Consider the following 22,822-nt stretch of genomic DNA (forward strand, 5'->3'; position numbering starts at 1 on the left):
ACATATTACAGTAGTTTGCTTATTTCTAGTAGAGTATAGTAAACTAAAAACTAATAGAATATGTTTTTAAAAAGTTAAAAACGAGCTGTAGTTAAAAAAGTATATTTTGTGATAATTACCTTTAAAGATCTAAGATCTGAAGGGTGTGCATCAGAGGACAACATAATTTGAATATCCTCTACTTCTTCTTCACCTTCTGGCCTGGGAGCTGTAAGTTCGTCTGCTACTTCTTTGGCTGCTTCCTCAAAAAGTGCCAAATGTTCAGAAGGCTGCTTGTATAACTTGTCAGCAAGATATTCATCAAAACTTCCAACATCTTCAACATTCACTTCCAAGTAGTACTGGCGGAGATTATAATTTCTTTTTAATGTATCCCTGTAATAAAAACACAACTTTTCAGATATGTTCTAAGGTGAAATAAGTAATTAAAGAACATTTGAGACTTTGAGCGCAATAGTGGACTAACTCCAATTTGTACTAATGACAGAAAATATGCTACAAATTGTCACATTTATTTTCAATTTTTGTTGGGACTAAGTCACAATGGGTACGTTCGGATGACCTCAACGGCTGGATAGCTGAGCAAGCGGTAGCGATTAGACGACACCGCTTTACTAAGGCCGATGTCACATTATGCGTTTTGACCGGATGCGGTGGAACCGCATCCGTATCCAACGCAACCGGACTGACCTGTCACACTATGCGTTTAGTCTCTTGCAGTTTGTAAGCGCTTAACGATGTCTCGAAACATTTTGAAAAATAAATTGTTAGCAATTTCTATATTGGAAGCGAAGGAAATCTTACGGAGGGAATTAGGGAGTTGGTGGAAATCTTACCTCACATATCGAAAGAAAATAAATATGTACTAAATTTAGAAACTCCATAAGTACAGAGGAAAGATTGACAGTAACACTCAGGTACGTAGAAATCAGTCAATATACATCGTGTTTACTTAAGTGACAGCAGTAGAATATATTTTGAAATAAATAAATTACATACATTCTTCTTTTTGTGTCAATTAATTTAATTAAAATATATTTTTTGACACATTGTATAAATAATTATGTTAATGTTTATATTACTGAATAGAGAATTAAATAACCTTTCAAATGAGCTAGCACACTACCACTATTCCCTATTTAAAAATAAGGGGTGGCGGAAGTGGAGGGGAGGGAATTGACAAATGACAGATGTATGTATCGTAAAGATGTGTCCCCCTTAGATCAAAAATCGACCTGTTTCGTCATTTCCTTAAAATTTAATAAATACTGTCAAATATCGAGGTGGACTGTTTTCTTTGGACCACACTGTGTAATAAAGAGGGCCTTTCACACTTTTCCAGATTTTTAGTCCAACTAGTGGACCAACCTCCGCAGTTGGATCTGAAATTGGACCGTAAGTGGGCTCGCGGGATTGGTTGAACATCCAGTGGTACCAGTCGGAACATTTAGAGAGACAACTCGAAGGTCCATCTTCTGACTGGTGACCAAGCTGGAGTATGAATGGTGGAGTGGAAGTTGGATCAAAAATTTGCATACGTAATGTTACCAATCCTGTGGAGTTTTGCAAGTTTTAGATATACAGTGGAACCTCGATAACTCGGATTAATAGGGACCGACCGATTCGGGTTATCGAAAATCTGGGTTAGCCGGAGAATATGGTAAAAATTAATAAAACACGGTATACTTACAGATAAACTCCGTTATAATTGAAATAACATGAAATATATATATGCACAGTACCTACACATCTTAATTACTAAGAACACGCAAACACAAACCTAAGCAACCACGAACCTTAACAATACAAGACTGTACTACACACAATACAGTCAAAATTGGAACGATGCTATGTTATTTAAGAACAGTGAAAACTAAGGCCATTGTTTAAAAAAGAATTTTTTAAATAGTCTTTTAGTCTTTTTTAAATAATGCTAAGACAGTTTGAAATAAATAAAGGAATACTACAACAGGTGCCTATTGTTTCCGATAAACCGAGTCAATGAACGTCGCTCTGCTCTGCCGTCGTGTGCCATAAGTCATTTTTACTATCGTATAATTCAAATTACACAAATACACATTATCTCTCAAATATTATATTACATACATTTCTATTGTTGAAACGTTTGTCTGATGAAAATCAAACGAAAGAAATGCAAACATGTTTTTATATCAAATATTTTAATATAATGTGATGACATATTATATGAACTACTTTATTTAGTGGCGATAAAACAGAATTTTAATTAAAAGTACTATATGTTTGACAACACAGTTCTTAAAATACAAATTAAACAAATGATTTAGTTTTGTTACGTAACTAACAATGTTCAGATTGAAGAACTTGATAAATAACCCTCCGCAGGTTTCTGGTAACTTTTCCCAGTAGTTGTTGAGATATTTTACAGCTAAACTTCAGATCATCAAACGATCTTCCAGTGGCCAGAAACTGTAAAGTTGCTACAAGGCATTATTCAGTACTAACACATTCACACATGATGGTATCTTTTGTGGAAATGAGTGGACCAACTTTTTCGAGCAACAGCAAAAAAGTGGATTTGTCCATTCTGAGGTTTTGGATCCTAAACGGTTACCGCGAAAATCACATCGATAGGAGCATCCATAAACTTCAATCTCCCGCTCAATCACAACCCAAAGAGCCAGATCCTGATCATACGAAAGCTTTTCTTCCCTATATCAAAGGTGTTACTGACAAAATCGACAGAATTCTTAAACCACGAGGAATAAAAACAGTATTTACCCCCCAACAAAAACTTTCATCTCTTGTCCGATCCGTCAAAGACAACATTCCAAATGAACAACACGGAGTTTATGAAATTCCTTGTGCAGACTGCCCCCGATCTTACATAGGACAAACCAATCGTAGAATCCAAAATAGGATTTATGAACATTCCATATCTGTTCGGAATTCCGATTCAGTTTCAGCCCTAGGCCAACACCATCTTCATACAGGTCACAAAATTGACTTTGAAAACTCCAGAACCATAGCCCCCATCCGCTTCTATAAACAAAGGATTATCCGAGAAGCCATAGAAATCGAAAAACGGCCAAGTTGTCTCAATAAAAGAGATGACGGCATCCGTTTACCTTCGACTTGGAGACCCCTCCTAAAGAAAACATCGTCCGCTCCATCTACAAATACAATTCCAGCCGTCAAAAATCTTCGCGCCACTTCAAATAGTCTTCGCGCTAATTCCCACTCCGCCACGTCATCGACAGCCACGTCAGTCACATCAGTCCACGGTATAAATGACCGCCCCAGCGTCAGCAACAACAGTAATACAGTGAGTAGTGAAGTAGTGAGTAGTGAGTGTAGTGTCTGGAGCCTCAGGAGACTGAGACCCCGGAAGCCCTGAAGATGACGTCAGAGAGGACGTCGAAAGCTCGGCCTAGAAACCAACGACGCGGTTCAACCCGGAAGCCTGGTGAGTTTAATTTTAATATTAATTCTTTTGTTGATATTGATTTTAGCTTTAAGTTTCATTGTATTAACCGCGGAAACCTTTCCGAAGAATCTATATATATATATATATATATATATATATATATATATATATATATATATATATATATATATATATATATATATATAGATAGTTGAGAAAGTGAATATATTGAGTGATTTGAATCGGCCTCTACAGGATTCTCCCGCATTTAATCCTAAGATCACCCGGACTGCTTTTTTTTGGACTATGGAGACAGTTGAGCTATCCACTGAAGCATCCCAGAAGATTATTCCATATCGCATAATAGAATGAAAGTTTGCATAATATACCGATAGTAAGATTCCCTGGTCTAGATAGCTTTTCAAAACTCTTAATGAGTAGAAGGCTCTAGTTTTCTTGTCGCATTTTCTATTTGTTCCCCCAATTCAAGTTCTGGTCAATATGAAGACCAAGAAACTTAACCGATCTAGAAGGTTCTGTGTTTTGCAACAGAAGATTGACTGTATCTGGGAACTTTTCTCGTGATTGGCTGGTTCTAAAGTAAACAAATACTGTCTGATCAGTATTAAGCACCCGCCTATTTCCACTGAACCGCAGTTCAGCCTTGTCCAGAGTTTGCTCTGCCACTGTGAGGAGTGTTTCTAATGTTTCTTCCCAAAACAGCACATTTGAGTAATCAGCAAAATTTACGAGGTTCGAGGAATCACTAACCACCGCATTTGGTAGGTCATTTATGTAGACCAAAAAGAGAAAAGGCCACAAAACGCTCCCTTGTGGTATACCTAATTTTAAGTTGACCGATTCAGAGTAAACCTTACATCCCTGTTTCTCCAAGTATACTTTTTGTGATCCATCTGTAAGAAATGATTTTATCCATTTCAATGCTGGTCCCTGTATTCCATAACGATATAATTTCTAATCAAGTATATTCAAATGGGAAATAAGCCACAATTTTACCTAAAAATGATTTTATTAACGTTTCGACGCCCAAGTCGGGTGTCGTTGTCAAAATACAAAATAATTATTATTATTAATATTATTTTGTATTTTGACAACGACACCCGACTTGGGCGTCGAAGCGTTAATAAAATCATTTTTAGGTAAAATTGTGGCTTATTTCCCATTTGAATATACTTGATTATAAAAATTCCACAAGAAAATAGCTTCAGAACGATATAATTTCTGCAATAGGAGAGCATGATCTAGGCTATCAAAAGCCTTAGATAGGTCTAAAAAGGCACCTAGTGTTTTCATTTTTGACTCTAGTTTTTCTAAAATTTTTGATATAAAATCATAGGTAGCTATCTCAACTGACCTCCCTGCAAGGAAACCGTGCTGCGAATTACTAAATAAGTTGTTTATAATAGTAAAAAAAGTTTTGTAATCTGGAATATATTGCTTTTTCGAATATTTTTGAGAATGATGGAAGAATGCTTATTGGTCTATAGTTCTCCATCTTAGTAACATTACCTTTTTTATGTAGTGGCTTGACAATTGCCAGTTTTAAACTTTGAGGAAATTTACCTTGCCTGAAAAAAGTCTTAACTATAAAAGATAGAGGAAGACAAATCTCTGATGAAACAAATTTAATTAAGCTGGTTGATATTTCGTCATAACCAGAGCTATGCTTGTTTTTTAAGTTATTTATTATATGGCTTATTTCTTTTTCTGAAACAAGAGTTAAAAACATGCAATGATTATTTTTATCGATATTAATTTGAAAATTTTTACAGGCTTTATTTTCTTTACAGCTTCAGACGCAGCATTTGCCATAAATTGATTTATTTTGATTAGAAACAGAAATTACCTTGATTTTTGGAATTTCCCTTAATCTCTTTTACCAACTGCCAAGCCATTTTAGTTTTATTTTCACTATTTTCAATTCAGTCTTTATAACAATTTTTTCGAAATTGAGTGAGTAAATAATTATACTTACGTTTTTCTGCCCTGTAAATATTTATATTCAACTTTATTACTAGATAGTGTAAAAAAACATCAAGCCTAGGTTTACAATTTTTTATATCATTTTGAAAGCACTGTTGAGATTTTTTTTATTTTCTGTATTTATCTCTTTAAGTGGAACACATTTTATAAAAATTTTCTGAACTACATTCATGAAAGCATCCCACTGATCATCTACTTCTGTCTCAAAAACAGATACCCAGTCAACATTACTCAAATAAGTTTAATAAAAATCTTTATTCTCCTTGCTAAATATTGGTTCTTTTGTTATATTTGAGCCAAAGGGCCTAGCTGGGTAAGATGATGAAAACAGCCCCCAACTCACTGCCCCAACTAGTGAAACTCACTTTCTGAAATTTTTAGCCCCCTAGGTGGTCATGTGACCCACCTAGAGCCTAATTAGGGTTTTTATGTTTTTATTTTTTATCTCAGCCGCAACGAGAACTAGCGAAAAACTTTAAATAAAAAAGTTGTAAGCTTTAAAAAGTTCTGTTTCCGAAAATTTTTTTTTTTAAATTTTTGGAGGAAAATTTAAATTTTAGACCGATTTTCAAATTTTAAATGAATATAAAAATATAACTAAGACATTCGTTTTCACGAAAAAAATATATAACGTGGATTTTTGCATAAGGTTTCACCCTGAATTTTTTCAAATTTTTAAAATTGGTGAACCCACCTTTAAAAATAAAAAACCGCATTTTTTTGGTTTTTTTTTTCGTTTTTTGATACAATTTTATACATATTTTTCAAAAAAGGTAACACCGTCACTAGAATAGGTACAAAACTGAAAAATAATTGGGGTTTGCTTAATACAAACATTGTATAAACAGTGTAACATTGTAATAAAATTTGGCAAGTTATAAGAGGTAGTTGTGCATTTTTTGACATACAATTAAGAATTTTATATTGATCATTGGCGCGCATAAGGGTTATTGGTCTGAACTTTTTAATTAAAGAAAAAAGATAGTACGCCACTGACATACTTCAAATTAACTATCGTTTTTGAATTCCTCGTTCAATTTGTGACAAAAAATCTATCTTCATATTTTTCATACGACGCGCCATTTTTATTCAAAACATCTCCTTACAAAGTATTCGAACTTCTAGTAGTTTTTACATCTTCATACATAAACTCGTATATCCATTATAAAAACTAATTCGAATACTTTGGAAGCGTTAAGATATTTTATTTTTTGCAGCAAAACGGCGCGTCGTATGAATAAAATGAGAAGATAGTTTTTTTATCGCAAATTTAACGAGGAATTCAAAAATGATTGTCAATTTGAAATATGTCAGTGGTGTACATCTTTTTTTCTTTGAAAAGTTCAGTCCATTACCCCTATGCGCGCCAATGATGAATATCAAATCCTTAATTGTATGTCAAAACAAGCACAATAACTACCTCTTAAAACCCGCCAAGTTTTATTACAATGTTGCCAGTAGTTTCGGCAAAATCGTAAAAAATGTGTAAAATTTTGTTTTCTTCAACGCTTGTTGTATCACGCTTGTTGCATCTTGAAAATGGATGGCGTTACAAAAAATTTTTATTAAGCAAATCAAAATTATTGTTCAGTTTTTTACCTGTTCTAGTGACGGTGTTACCTTTTTTGAAAAACATGCATAAAATTGTATCAAAAAACGAAAAAAAAAAACCGAAAAAATGCGGTTTTTATTTTTAAAGGTGCGTTTCACCAATTTTAAAAATTTGAAAAAATTCAGGGTGAAACATTATGCAAGAATACACGTTATATATGTTTTTCGTGAAAACGAATGTCTTAGTTATTTTTAAATACTCATTTTAAATTTTAAAATCGTTCTAAAATTTAAATTTCCCGCCAAAAATTAAAAAAAAATTTCGGACAGAACTTTTTAAAGCTTATAACTTTTTTATTTTAAGTTTTTCGCTAGTTCTCGTTTCGGCTGAGATAAAAAAAAATGAAAACATAAAAACCCTAATTAGGCTCTAGGTGGGTCACATGATCACCTAGTGCGCTAAAAATTTCAGAAAGTGAGTTTCACTATACAGGTCCAGCGATCTTTAAATGGATCATAGCCAATACATGTATTTCGGCTCTAGGCGGTTGGCCAACAAAATATTTTCAAATAATTATTATATTATTTCCCACTAAATAGTTAATTATATTATACAAGTCCAATACTTCAGTCGACTGCTGGATTCTGAACTAAGCTACGCAAATGCAAAAGCCCGCGTACATTTACCATTTCAGTCTGTTTTAAATCAGCCGAACGAGTCTAGAGGTGGGCTAAATTACGATACAGTGATATTTTATTCATTGTGATTTTTATCTGTAACTGAATCAGTCATTGTGAAAACAATACATGTTACAATGTGTAAACTTTTCAGGAAACGTAAAAATATTTTCATTAATAGTTGGATATTCCGAGATAATACTATATTTTATATAAGTATTATGGGTTATAAATGAATATTTCTGAAAGGCAAAAAAAGTTTAAATGTTTATATATTTAAATGTAAATTTAATGGCGTTGAAAAGCGTCGTCATTTTACCCAAAATATGGTCTTAGATTGTTTTCTCAACGACCGATTCAATTGTGATTTAACAGAGCAACGAAATATTCGTATGTTAAACTCCTAATAAAAAGTGTTACCACTATGGACCAACGTAAAATTTTGTGTTATTATTTTGTTTAGGTCACTATTATAAAATTGGGTTTGCTATTAGAACGCATACCATGCCATTAGTGCCAAACAAAAATAGAAAAATTTAGTAGTTTATGGAACGTTTTTATAGAAGTGGATGATAATTATGCATCATGCAATATTTGTAAGATAAAGCTGTCTTATAAAACTTAAAGAACGTAGAAAACAAAATTTTAATACATTATTGTTTCCTATAATGCACAAAATGTTAAAGGTGGTACACACAGAGCTCCATTTTCCCTGCCCCTTTTGATTTCCCGGGAATCGGGAGTAGGTAATTTGGATTTCCCGGGTATTCCCGGGAATCGGGAAATTTAAAAATAGAAAGAAGAAAACGTTTTTGTTTTAATTTTTTTAATGAAATGATTATGAAAACATATAAATTTGATTACAAATTAAAAATGTTACAAATGTTACAAGTTAAAAATTACAAATGAAAAATTCAAAATAGGAAAATTTTAAAAATGGAAAATTATAAATTTGTGTTAAATCTGAATTTTCGTTGTTTTTATTATTGAAATATATTTTAAAAAACATAAACTGTTAAGTGTTTGATCTTTCAGGCTGGCTCTTCTTATTTTGTATAGAAATTTTCTGAGATTCAAAAAACACTTTCTGTTGATGTAGATCTGATGCTTTTTAGTGCATTGAGTAATTTTTTTAAAGGTCCGGTTAGCTGATTTGCACCAATATAATAACGTATTAGATTTTCTATGTACTAACTCTGCACAAACACAATTCTAATTCAAAATAAATATTTATGTTATAATTCTGGATCCTGCATGCTTCCAAATGAATCAGATCGTTGCATAAAGAAAATAATGTTTATGCTGACATTCTGATTTAACACCAAAATTGGTGTTAATTTAACCAAAATAAAAAATACCATTAGCCACTTTAAAAAGAGTTCTACAAGCAACTGCTAAACTTTTAGATTTTCAAAAATCCAAGAAATGGGAATCCTCTCAAATTACTGCAAGATGTTTCCACACGTTGTAATTCGACATTTTATATGTTGGAAAGATTTATTCAGCTAGAAGAAATTGTTAAGGCTATTATAAGCATAACAAATATGTACGTAAACACTAGTTCAACAATGTACGAGTGGAATTTTATTAAACTGTCGATTTCAACTTTTCTTGGCAAAATAAGGTTTCGACTAATTCCTTTTAAGGATCCAACAAATGCGGAAATAGCACAGAAAATAGAATCGCTCTTATTGCAGAAAAACTTGGAATGGAACAAAAAGATAAAGGATTTACGACTCATCCTATCGTAAATCCTATCCTAAATATCAATTTTATTAGAACATGAGAAAACATCTGCAGATCCTGATGATATTATGGGATCGCAGGATAAGCCACGAGGCACTACGACAAGCAGGGCAATAATAGAAATGCAAAGATTTAGGGAATGCGATCGGTTGCCGCGAAATGAAGATTCGTTAAAATGGTGGAGAGAAAATAAATATATTTTTCCGTATCATGCACAAGTAGCTCAAGAACGCCTTAGTGTCATTGGAACATCAGTTCCTTGCGAACAGTTATTTCCAAATCTAGTCTAATTATTTCTGATTGAAGAATTCGAGTTAATTATAAAAAGGTTAAGAGGTTGATATTCTGAAATTTTAATTTAAAAGTAACAAATAGTAACTAATAAGTATTTGTAGCAAATACTGATATTTAAAGTTTACTTTGTATTTGTTTTTAAGATGGTAGGCGCAAAATTTCGGGCCAATGCTTTTTAAATGCATTTATTTCTTTCGAATCCTAAGAAAACTAGTAGATAAGTATTTTTGAAAAATTTAAACGCAGAATAAAGGATTACATAATTACCGAGTGCTGAAAGTCCCTGAAAACTTCTATAATGCGTATTTTAATAAGTTACAGCGGTGAAAAGAAGAGAAAATTGAGTGTGATTTTTAATTTCAAATATCTCATTTAAATGAGACTTTTTTATTCTAATGGACTTTCGGCCCTCGATAATAATGTAATCTTTCATTCCGCGTTTATATTTTTCAAAAATACATTTTATTATTTTCTTAAAATTCGAAAAAAAAATGAATGCATTGAGAAAGCATTGGCCCGAAATTTGGCGCCTATGCTCTTGTTAGATTTTCTAATAACAATTAAGACAATGAAAAAACATCAAATTATTTATTAATGAAATATTATTTTCATTACAAAAACTACTTTTTGCATAAAATTGTTTTTATGCATTCTAACAGACCTAATTTTATAATCATGACCTAGATAAAATAATAACACCTGTTGAATTTTGAACATTTTTAATTAGGAGTTTAAAATACGACTATTATGTTGCCCTGTTAAATCACAATCACAGATAAAAATTACGATCGGTTACATGATTGCAAATACTTCTAGCCCACCTCTAGGTCAGAATCAGGTATAAGGATTATTATAGGACCGGTTCCTATTTATTTTAAGGGTCCGCATCGCGATCGCGCCAAGGAATAGAACCGAACCGACCTGACTACATGCAGAAGGCGATTGCAGAATTTGCAGATCTTTCTAGCTTTTTATGTATAGGCGGTACGAATAGATTATTATTTTTATAAGTTTATGGATATGTACCTATTTAAAACATATTTTTTCACCTAAAATATTGTCTGAAGCTAGTTCTTTGTGGCGTTTATGTAATTTATTATTCTAAATGCGAAATAAGCCACAATTTAACTTAAAAAATTATTTTATTAACTTTTATTTCGAACGTCGTTGTCAAAATACAAAATATTAATAAATTAAACAAAAATGTTGTTGATTAGTAAAAAAAATCCTCTAATAATTGCCGATATGAACGAGTTAGAATAAATTATATTATTAGAAAAAATTTTTTTACTAAGCAACATTTTTTTAAAATTTATTAATACTTTGTATTTTGACAATGACGTCCGAAGTGGAGATCGAAACATTAACAAAATCATTTTTTAAGAAAAAGTGTGGCTTATTTCCCATTTAGAATAATAAATTAAACAAACGCCACAAAGAAATAGCTTTAGAACAATATACACGGAATGGGACGTTTCGATGCCGCCGGTTCATCGCCGGCCGTTTCGATGCCGCCGGTTCATCGCCAGTCCATTTCATCGCCGTCATATCTCGCATTTCCTAGAATTCCTAATTAATACTAAAAATAAATAATAATTGTAACTGTCGAAAATTCGGAAATATATCAGATAGCGATTAACTGACTGGCGATGAATCGGCCGGCATCGGCATCGAACTGGCGGCATCGAAACGGCGGCGATGAAACGTCCTAGACCCCAATATACATAATATTATGTATAATGCCAATCATCATTATCCATAAATAGGTACACATGAAATATTAAGCACTATACATATTAAAATAAATATTTTAGGTTAAATTATATGTTTTAAATACAGATCCATAAACTTATAAAAATTATAACCCATTTGTACCGCGTATGCATAGAAAGCTAATAGAAGGATCTGCAATAGCCTTGTCTGTGCATGTAGGTAGTGGGTTCGATTCGGTTCTATTCCTTGGCACGGTGCGGACCCTTAAGTCCGATTATCTACTTTTGGCTCATTTGGCTGGGCTCGCTATTTTAGTAAACTCCTGAGAGATAGAAGTAGGAGGTTCTAGTTAAGATATTTTCTACATGCCAATGTTAATGTTGCTATGATTTCTGGTTTTAATGTCTGGAACTTTTATATTGGTCCACTATCTCAAATTCAGTTCAAACACTGTATCTTAAAAACCTATGTCCCCTTTTTATTTGATTTATACTGTATATGCTAAACAGTGATCTATATGGAATTCGAATCGAGTTGGGGGACAGTTTTCATCATCTTACCCGGCTAGGCTTTTAGAGAGAGAGAGACATACTTTATTGATACAATGTACCAAAAGGCCATCGATCGAAGTCTTTCAGCCAATTTACACAATTAATATACATTATTACAATATATGTTTTTTGTTAATATTAATACAATACAATAATTAAAAAAAAATATTTGTATGTGAGGCCCTTTATTTAATTCAAATTTTACAGAATCAAATATGTAATTTCATATTTTATGACTTAATATTTTGGTCCAAACACAAAAAGATATTGTTTACTAAATTTATTAAATGGTCTTCCTAACAAATAACCATAGAAGTAGGAAGGGGCCAGAATGGCCCTGCGTAAGTTATTATCGTTCTCTCATAAATTGAATGAATCTGTCTTTTGATTTTTTTTTTAGCTAATGCCTTGACAACTATTGGCAATGGCAATTGTGTCATGTCTCTTTGCAACAAGGGCGGATCCAGGACGGATTTTCGGGAGGGGCCATGAACTGTTTTTTGAGAGAGGTACCAGAGGGTCTGGGGAAAATTTTTAAAAATGAGGGTTATAATAGTGAGTTTTAAGGCACTTTTAACAGACTTTTGAGTGCCATAAATACATTCCAAACTTATAGTTATTAAAGTTTTATTAAAATCAGGACACATTTCTTCGGATCTAAGTGCCGTTCTTTCAACAAGTTTAATACTATTTTTCCAGTGCTTCACCTGTCAGGCCTTGGTCTTCCCCTCTTTCTGATTTTCACTAATTATTTTTATGTTCTCATAAGCGTCAATGAACTTGAAAAAGTCTTCACGAATGTTGTTATTGTGTATGTATCTCACATTTAGAGAAAGCTGTTCCACGTGGGATCCGTCAGTCATTTCGTCAAACATGACAGAGTAATAATTTGCACTTTGAACCTGATTCATTGCTCAATTATTTCTTCACCACAACATGTTATATGTTATCATTGATTTTGACTGGTGCTACTTATGTATGTTGCTTGGGAAGATGCGGTGGATAGGTGTTGTTTGAGTCTTATCTCCTGATGCGATTTTAAACTTTAACAATTCCCCTCATTGTTAGGTCCAGCATCTTCGACCAGAAGCAGAAGGCTATCATCACGATAGCCTCTTAGAGGAGTATTTTGTCGACTTAAGAACACTATAGACTCTACTATTAGTTGTAGTCTTTCCCTATTTTCTTGTACCTATTTAGACCTCTGAGAGTATATCTGGTTAATAACTGACTTTTGCAGGTTGCGATAACATTATAGAAAATCCAGCCCAACCTAAACGCACTCCTTGTGGTATGTTTTTTCATGGGTTTGTATAGCTCCGTCTTTGACGATGAGTTTGGCTAAACATGTTAAAGGTTTCGGGACAAGACTTTGAGCTGTCATCCCTTTATTGTGACCATGTTTTTCGTTAGAAAAATAAAACGCAATCTTGATAAACAATCTTTTGACTGTGCGAAAGTACCAATAAACTCCTTTGTTATAAGTGCTGGTGACCCAAGTAATGCTTCATTTCTTTTCTATGCGTATACAGAATATGGAAATTGATACGATTTTGATGGCTGCCAAGGTCGTTCTAAAAATTGGCACTTTGTAAAATTATCAACATTTTGATTTGCAAAACATCCTATGTCATTCTTGAAGCTTTCGTTACTGCTTTTGTTCAATTCTAGTCCAGACAACATATTTATCTCCTATTTTGTACATATCCATGTGTTTGAAACTAAAAGCATTTGAACTGCAAACATTTAAATTTATATTTTTTTAAATTCTCGGAGGGGGCCATGGCCCCCTCCCTGGATCCGCCCTTGCTTTACAAAGATATGCTAGTAGGGAACTTGCACATAAAAATATTTTTGCATAAAATTGTTAATTTATGTTCAAAAATATTATATTCAAAATATTACGCCTTAACAATTAATAGTTTACGTACAATAACTGATAATAATTGCGCGCCCAAATTTACCATTTCAAACAACTTCAAAAGCATGCGCTGGGGTCTAACGTCACCAACCATGATGTTTACCACTGTTCTCGTTTGGCTAGCGCCAGACGTGCACTGTAAAGACAATATTTTGAAATTTTAAAGGTTTTCATGCATTTATAATATTGTTTTTAGTCAACGGAAATACATTTTTATTTTACAACCTATCTCAAATGCCAAATTATATTATAAAGTTATGTAAGTATGTACATTGAAGATACATATTGTACATAGATACTACAAAAAAAATACTTATAAAAAGAAAGGATGTTTTATTAAAATATATAAATACATATTTAGTTTAAAATTTGAATTTCATTCTCACATAAAGAAATAAAAAATATTTTATATATAAAACTTTATTTTATCAAAGTTTTACTCCATTTATTTTTAATAATTAGCAGAGCCAAATAGATGGGGGAAAATATTTACACTCCAAAAGTCTTGTGCTATACTAATCAAACTGTCAATAAGACCTGCGTCATATTCTATCCAAATATAAGTAAATTTTGAATTACATATTTAAGTCTGTATCTGCTACGCAAAAAACACTTATTTTTTAAATAGAACATTTGCAACTGTACATGTGCATGTGCATTGTACCTACATTGTAACATTGGTTATTTCGTTGAGAGAAGAATTTTGCTCTCGGTCTTGGTTTTCTAACAACATAAATCCAAAACGTTCGTCCCTTATAATAATACATGTTCCGAATATATTTCTGGTCATAATATTTTGTGATAAACAAAACTAAAACCTATCATTTATAAATATTTTAGATTCATAACAAAGAAGAAAAAAATAAACAAAACTTTTAGTAATAAAAGTAAGAGAATTAAACCCATTGTTATAAACAATTTAAACATGCTTATTAATAATACTTATTTGTTTTAACACTTGATCAATTTCAGTTTGAAACTAAATAAACTGATTATGAACTATACAAGAACACAAATAATACCTTGGAATTTCCAATTAAATACGATTTAAATGGAATTAATACAATCACCAAAACAACGTTTTTTTCTTTTGAACTTTTATTTATACAATCGACTTCTACATAAAAGTTTTAAGTGAATGTGAACGAATTTGTAAATAATATTTTCAAAATATCCTAGCAGTTTTGTTGTCGATGGCAGGTAGACCCTGGGTCGTGACGTCAGACCTGTTTACTCATCTCTGAAGAAATTTGAATTTTATAGCATTTTCAAAGCCGCGTAATAAGCGTATGAGTTAAAAATATTTGTTTTTTTTGCATGCATTCGTTTTAAGATCATGTTGCCTTATATTTTTTAATATTATTTTAATATTTAAAAATATGTGCAAGTTTCCTATTGAATCCGAATGTCTGTGGTCCCTCCAGTGAAAGGAGACACAGGTATCCCACTAGGACAGAAACTATTTTCATTTATCAATTTATAATAAACGAAAAATTGTCTCCCCCATGAGATTCGAACTCACCACCATTCGGACCTTTCGATCCAAAGGTAGGCGCTCTTACCCCTGAGCCTTTCTTTCTCAGGAGGAAGTCTTTTAAATTCCTGTTGGATGGGTAAAATTGTATTTATGTATGTTTCTTGTTTGTTTATTGTAAATGGTTACCCTTATACTGGTACTGAGCATCTACGCAATAAAGATACAATTGTTGGTGAACACGTTGTTTTGCTGACAATGGAAAATCAACTGGGAAAGGACAAAAATGTTCAAACAACAGATCACTAAGTACTTCACTTCGTTGAAATTGGCCAAAGCATTGCAAAAGAAATTAACAAGTCTTGTGGGTACTTTGAATCACAACAGAAAGGAAGATTTTCTAAGCGTAAACTGTGAAAATAAAGAATTGTATGTTAGCCTTATATTCCAGAGCGACCAAAAAGTAACACTTACTGAATACCTAAGAAAAAGTGACAAATATGTGATTTTGTTGAGCTCTCTTGACACAGGAGCAATAAATGCATGGATTATTTATAAAAAAGTTGCTGGAAGTAGACTCAGTCTTCATAAGTTTATTCGTCGGCTGTGTGAAGAATTATGGGCTCCATACCTTGCCTTCCAAAATCTGGTACTACAAACAACCAGCACTGTTACTATCGAAAAACGAAAAAAAAGTCAGTTGAAAAGATTTTGTAAAGGAAATCATACTTCCAATCAGTGCCATGGCTGTAACAAGGCAATGTGTGGCAAATATCAAAAACTGCAACTGTGTGCTGTTCCAAATGTTTTTGATAGGTAGCGAATGTGTTGAACAATTAAACTAAAAAATAAAATCAGATTCTATCGTCTTGTTGATATCGTCTCTTTAAACTGAGTTTTTATTGATTTAAGAACTTATGTTGCCAAAATGATCCCTTCGGTCTTTCTAGGTAGGTATGCTAAGCCAAACTTAATTACCAATTTGGAAAAAAAAATGAACATGCTATATTATTATGCTATGCTTACATGCTATATCATATTATGAACTTGTCTTAAGACGAATTACTATAATAGACCACTCTGACCACTGCCACTATTTTGCTACTCTTAACAAACTTACCGATATTTGTAGTTGAAGTTGTCTGTGTGATATTGCCGAATAAAATCTTTAAACTTCTTTTTAACAGCCTGTAAATTAATCTGATCATTTGGAGTATCTCCTTCGGCAAAATTGGAACTATAATAGGTTCCTACATCGTCGAAACCTTCCATTTTATTATATTGAAAATAAAAATTTAGTAAAATAAGCGAAAGCACAGAAATAAATTGGCGGGAAAATGCTGCTGCCGATATGTCAAAGTCAACCTTAACATCAATGTCAATTGTCCCAATGTGTCAAACGATAATATGAATAGCCGTGAAATGAGAAAATTGGCAACGATGGAGGTAGTCCGATATAATAAGTGCCGTACTTATTGTGTTTCTTAACCAGTCTTATTAAATAGGAATTAAATAGAAATTCCAAATTTTGGAAATATGGTGGAAAATATACTATGAGCATTGGATACAATCGCGGGTACCCAACACATTACCATCTAATTATAAAAACGAAAATAAACACCACCTGTGAATTTTTGACAGATTTTTGTCAAAGAATACATATCTACCACAAGAACCGACACGGACGGATTATCTATGAACTAAATTTTTATGCGCATGTGCGAGAACGGCCATTTCTCAATTTGCCTCAATAGCAAATAATTTTGGCGACTTTTGTCTTGTACAGGATCGGCGTTTTTTATTTGTTTGGCTTGGCTTGGCGTTAGTATTTTGTTTTTGTATCAGTTTGTAGCTCGTAATATTTTGTATAGATTTATTTTCTAGGTTTTGAGTCTAGTTTTTATTTTATTTGTGTATAGTGTATTAAAGGCCGCGTCTCACCATCAAATAATTTGATCAAACAGTTTGAGCAAACTCCGGAAGTACGTCAAAGTGACGTCACAATTGCAGTTTTTTGAAATTCTAAAAATCTGTGCTCTCACTATCAGTCTAGTTTGATCAAATTTTTTGTATTGAGTTGTCTAACTTGTTTGTACTTTATTTAAAATTAAAATTTTTCATTATTATCCACAATGAACACTCAGGATGTGACGTCACTAACTGTCACTTTCAGTTTGCTCAAACCAGTTTGATCAAATTATTTGATGGTGGGACGCGGCCTTTAGTCTAGTTTGATCAAATTTTTTGTATTGAGTTGTCATATGTCCACTTTAAGGCCCCGTCTCACCATCAAATAATTGACAGTTATTTGATCAAACTTGACAGTTAGTGACACAAAGTGACAGTTAGTATGTATAGTTTGTGTCACTAACTGTCAAGTTTGATCAAATAATTGACAGTTATTTGATCAAACTTGACAGTTAAGGCCCCGTCTCACCATCAAATAATTGACAGTTATTTGATCAAACTTGACAGTTAGTGACACAAAGTGACAGTTAGTATGTATAGTTTGTGTCACTAGTCAAGTTTGACTGTCAAGTTTGATCAAATAACTGTCAATTATTTGATGGTGAGACGGGGCCTTCAGTGACACAAAGTGACAGTTAGTATGTATAGTTTGTGTCACTAGTCAAGTTTGACTGTCAAGTTTGATCAAATAACTGTCAATTATTTGATGGTGAGACGGGGCCTTTACATCAACAATAAATTGACAAAGTTATTCAAGGCCAAATTTGAGCTGTACAAAATGTATGGTTTGTAAAAGAAAATGAAGGAATTTGATGAAATAGAACAATTGGATATGTTTTATTTTGTCAAATTTCTTTATTTTCTTTTTATTCACGGCAAAATTGGATGTAGAATTATGTTTTGTATAAGCCAAATTTGACCTTGAATAACTTGTTGTCAATTTCTTGTTCAATTATTGTTGATGTAAAGTGGACTTAACTTGTTTGTACTTTATTTAAAATTAAAATTTTTCATTATTATCCACAATGAACACTCAGGATGTGACGTCACTGACTGTCACTTTCAGTTTGCTCAAACCAGTTTGATCAAATTATTTGATGGTGGGACGCGGCCTTTAGTGTAGTATTTATAATTTATTCGTGTGTACATAATTAAGTAGTTTATTTACTGTTGAAATGGATGCGAAAAAGGTTTTCATGTATATTTCATGATGGTTTAAGTCTATTTTCAATCCCAAAAAATCAGGAAAGGTATGTAGCAATTTTGTTATACCTTATTAGTAGAGGAAATGAAGCTGAAAAAATGGCAAAACCTCGCAATTTTTTCGTCCAGCATCGATTTGTACAAAAATTTGGGATTAGGCTCATTACACCCTCTAGTTCATTTTCTCTATTGAGCCGTTGTACGCTTTTTATTTTTTAAGGGTGAAAACTACCCCTAATTGTAAAAAATTATAAAATAACATTTTAAGCTTTAATATTGTCAACATTTGATTCTTATTAGTTACATAATGATTGTTTTATGCTTTAAGATCTAATATCATAATATTTTAACCCTTAAAACCACCCTTGTTGGAGCTATATATAAAAAATTTACTTATCCTAAAAGAATAATTTCGGCTTGCATCAATCTATATAAAAATTTGGGATTAGGATCATCTCACCCTGTACTTCATATTTTATATCATGCTTAAGGGCGTTGATTATTTTTAGGGGTGTAAACTACCCTTTACTGTCAAAACTTATATAAAAACATTGTAAACTTTAATATGGGTAAAATTTAGTTTTGATTGGTTACCTAAATAATGATTGTTTTATACTTTAGGATATAATATCATAATATTTCAACCCTTAAAAACCACCCTTAATAACATTACAGTTTTTATAAGTAGATATTTTAATAGATCTATACAGAAAAAAATAGAATTAAAGAATTACAAAAACATTTATTTACACAAAAATACGAATTTACAAATATGTACAAATACAAATACACATAGTTTTTTAGTCATCTTCCAGTATACGAACCGGTTGTGTTATTATACATACATTGAAAATTATCCGAATTTTTCGAAAAAAAATTGGTTTTATAAACATAGCTCCTTCATTTTTGGCGATAAAAAGTTCTTTTTCTACAACCGTGTTAAAAATGCAATTTTTAGCACTCCATACGAGCGTTAAAAATGCTACTTTAAGGCACTATTGTGCTTTAATAGTTATTTATGATATAAGTGTTAAAAGTACACGTTTAAGGCACGCATGTGAAAGTTTGCAGAATGAGCGATAGCGAGTTCTGCAATTCACATGAGTGTCTTAAAAATGTACTTTTTAACACGCATATCATACAATATTTTTTCTACAAACGTAATTACAGTACAATATCTACAAAAACTGTTACTTGAACGTGACTGACATTCCATTTTGATATTTTTTGACATTACATCAAAATTGTCTATACGGTCAATACGAACTGCAGTGCCTTAAAAATATTTTAAAGCACTAGTGCCTTAAAGTAGCATTTTTAACGATCGTATGGAGTGCTAAAAATTGTATTTTTAACATGGTTGTAGAAAAAATATTTTTAAGGCACTGCAGTTTGTATTGACCGTATAAGCAATTTTGATGTTATGTCAAAAAAATATAAAAATGGAATGTCAGTCAAGTTCAAGTAAAAGTTTTTGTAAACATTGTCCTGTAATTACGTTTGTAGAAAAAATATTGTATGATATGCGTGTTAAAAAGTACATTTTTAAGAGTGCTCCTTCTGCAAACTTTCACATGCGTGCCTTAAACGTGTACTTTTAACACTTATATCATAAATAACTATTAAAAAATGCCTTTGTAGGATTTCTGAAGAGTTATAAAACTGTGTAAACTAAATTCCCTAAGGTCCCTTAGTTTTTAATTAGGGTGGGTTTAAAATGCTCGAATAAGGGGGTGTTTGCTCGTAAATAGAGGATTTAAACAGTTCTATCTCACTAACTGTTACCTCTAATGGAAATATATGCACAAAAGAATTTTAGTTATTAAAAAAGCTACAATTTAGTAATCCATAATTTTTTTCGTGTTTCCAGTATTTTCGGAGATATTTTGAAGTAAAAGGTGAAAAATGCGAAATTCCAAAAAAAAATATTTTTCTTTAAATTCCAATTTTTCTAAAATTAGGCTTTTTAAATTTAGTCCAACTTCTTGGGTGTATTGATAATACAAATATGAAAGGAGTTACAGAAAGGTGAAGACCAATTTTTAATTAGGAGGGATGTTAGGGGGTTGTTTTCACTGATTTTTTCATAGAGAAAAGCAGGTAGCGACCTTTTTAGAAACTTTTCATTATTATTTTTTGAAAGGCCTAACGTATGCATGAAAAAATATTCTTTAAGTTTTCCTTAAAAAATGCAAAGTTTTTCCGTTAGTTTACTTTGAATATTTCAAATTATGCATTTGACGAAATAAGCTAACTTTTAACATGCCGTATTTCGGTTTGTATTGGTCTTAAAGATATTACAGAAAAAGAATTTGGTTTGTGTTACTAAAAGATACAATTCTGATATTTACAGTTTTTTGATTAAATGCATATTTTTCGAGGTAATCTCAAAAAACCCTCTAAAAAAGTCGATTTTTTCATCGAAAAACTGTTACGTTCAAGCGCGAATAACTCGAAAAATATTAGTTTTACAAAGAAAATGTAAAAAACATTTTTTCTTAGAATTACTTTTAACATCGGTTTACATGGTTAAAATGTAATAAAAACTTGCCGCCCCCGAGATGGGGTGGCAACCACCCCCAAGGCTTTAGCGTACAGCGGCATGATATAGAAAATGATCCTTGGACTATTCCCTACCTTCTGTGAAAATTTCAAGTAAATCCATGCTGGACGAAAAAATTGCGAGCCAAAATGCTTCATTTCCTCGACTTCTATTTATCTATAGAGAAGTTTGTTATGTATACATAATGGTAATAATACTGCAGTATAGCGACATGAGTTTTGTTGGAATCACATGAGAGTGAGTACAAAGACACACACAGAATATAATTCCACTTTAAATTTACCGTACCTTTCATCAAAACTATTACCCAAGAAAGTTATCATTATTATCACAAGAGTAAATTAAAAATAATGCAAGGCATAGGTATCTCTATACTGCAGAATTACCAACTAGGTACCTAGGTGGTACTTAAATGTTCAGTATTTTAAACTCCAAATTTGATCTTACTGTATCCTTCTTTGTATTTCAGGGCTGATCTCTGGTTAAGAGCTGCCAATAGGATGGACTCAATGGAAAAGAGTATTGAATTCGTCGATTGATATACGATTTTACTAATTTTGAGTCATCTTTATTTACATTCATATCATATTTTGAGTGACTTTAAAACAGTACTTACGGTTGTAACTCTGAAACCGAAGTCCGGTGTCAAATTTCTCATCTTTAATACCATCCATGGGTTGTAAGCTTTCATTCTACACCTTATTTGTCATTCTATCTATATTAGTAACTGAGGAGTTGTATTCGCGGTAGGATGGACAGACAGTCATGAAACCAGAAGTATATATTTGTTCTCGTCTTGCGAATGCGCGTCGAATAATATATCACTTGTGCTATTGCGGTGACTTTAAAAGAGTACTTCCGGTCGCATTTCTAAACCGGAAGTCCTAGGTCAAATTTCTCACTTTTACTACCATCCTTGGATTATGAGCTGTCATTCGACACCTCATTTGTGATTCTACCTGGTATAGTGACGGAGGAGTTACATCCTATCTTGCGATAGGACGGACAGACAGCCTAGGTCAAATTTCTCACCTTGAGTACCATCCATGGATTATAAGCTTTCATTTGACACCTCATTTGTCATTCTACCTGGTATAATGATGGAAGGAGTTATATTCGCGGTCGGACGGACAGACAGCCTATTAGGTCACACCAAGTCGTTCAAATTCTCACCAACTTGTTCACATTTTTTCAAAATTGGTGAAAACAACAAATTATATTTTGTATCGTTGTATCAATATAAGCAAAAAAGAATAATTAGTGAATGTCACGCCACTATAATATATTTTATTATTGGTCTTTCAATACTAAAATCAGGATAAAAAAGGTATTTTATCCATGGTTTTAATCAATATAATTCTCACCATTACTTTGTGTTGTATTTGCAACCTTTTGTAAATAAAAAATAATTCCACCATATTAAGAATGTCAACAAAAGCCGGCCCTGCATGCAACCTTTTTCTCAGTGCAACTAAAATTTTATTGATGCACGCCAGAAATGTGTGAGACTTTTCTCAGTGTACTCGTGTGTCCTCTTGGCAACTCGATACTAAAATTAAGTACATGCTAAACAATCAACAAAAAAATCGCTGTCCGTGTCGGTTCTGGGTAGATAGGTATTCTTTGTTTTTGTTTTGTTTGGAAACCTTTCCAGAGTAGCCAACATTGATTTGACGTCACGACTATCGCGGTCCATTCCAGTAGTGTCAACATTTCATAAATGTCATTAGTGTAAAAATTTTATAACAGA

At 32.3% G+C, this 22,822-nt stretch overlaps 1 protein-coding gene across 1 annotated transcript in view; it reads right to left on the minus strand.

Moving 5' to 3' along the window:
- Positions 1 to 16,703, minus strand: part of LOC126885827 (DNA replication licensing factor Mcm5) — a 72,080-nt gene extending 55,377 nt beyond the window's left edge. The window contains exons 1-2 of the mRNA XM_050652575.1: positions 16,459 to 16,703; positions 120 to 375 (exon numbers count right to left, since the gene is read on the minus strand). Of these exons, the coding sequence (XP_050508532.1) occupies positions 120 to 375; positions 16,459 to 16,610 (408 nt within the window). The 5' untranslated portion in view covers positions 16,611 to 16,703. The remainder of the gene's footprint in view (positions 1 to 119; positions 376 to 16,458) is intronic.
- Positions 16,704 to 22,822: the final 6,119 nt, after the last annotated feature.

The sequence above is a fragment of the Diabrotica virgifera genome, chromosome 6 (assembly GCF_917563875.1).
Source record: "Diabrotica virgifera virgifera chromosome 6, PGI_DIABVI_V3a".
Lineage (NCBI taxonomy): Eukaryota > Metazoa > Arthropoda > Insecta > Coleoptera > Chrysomelidae > Diabrotica > Diabrotica virgifera.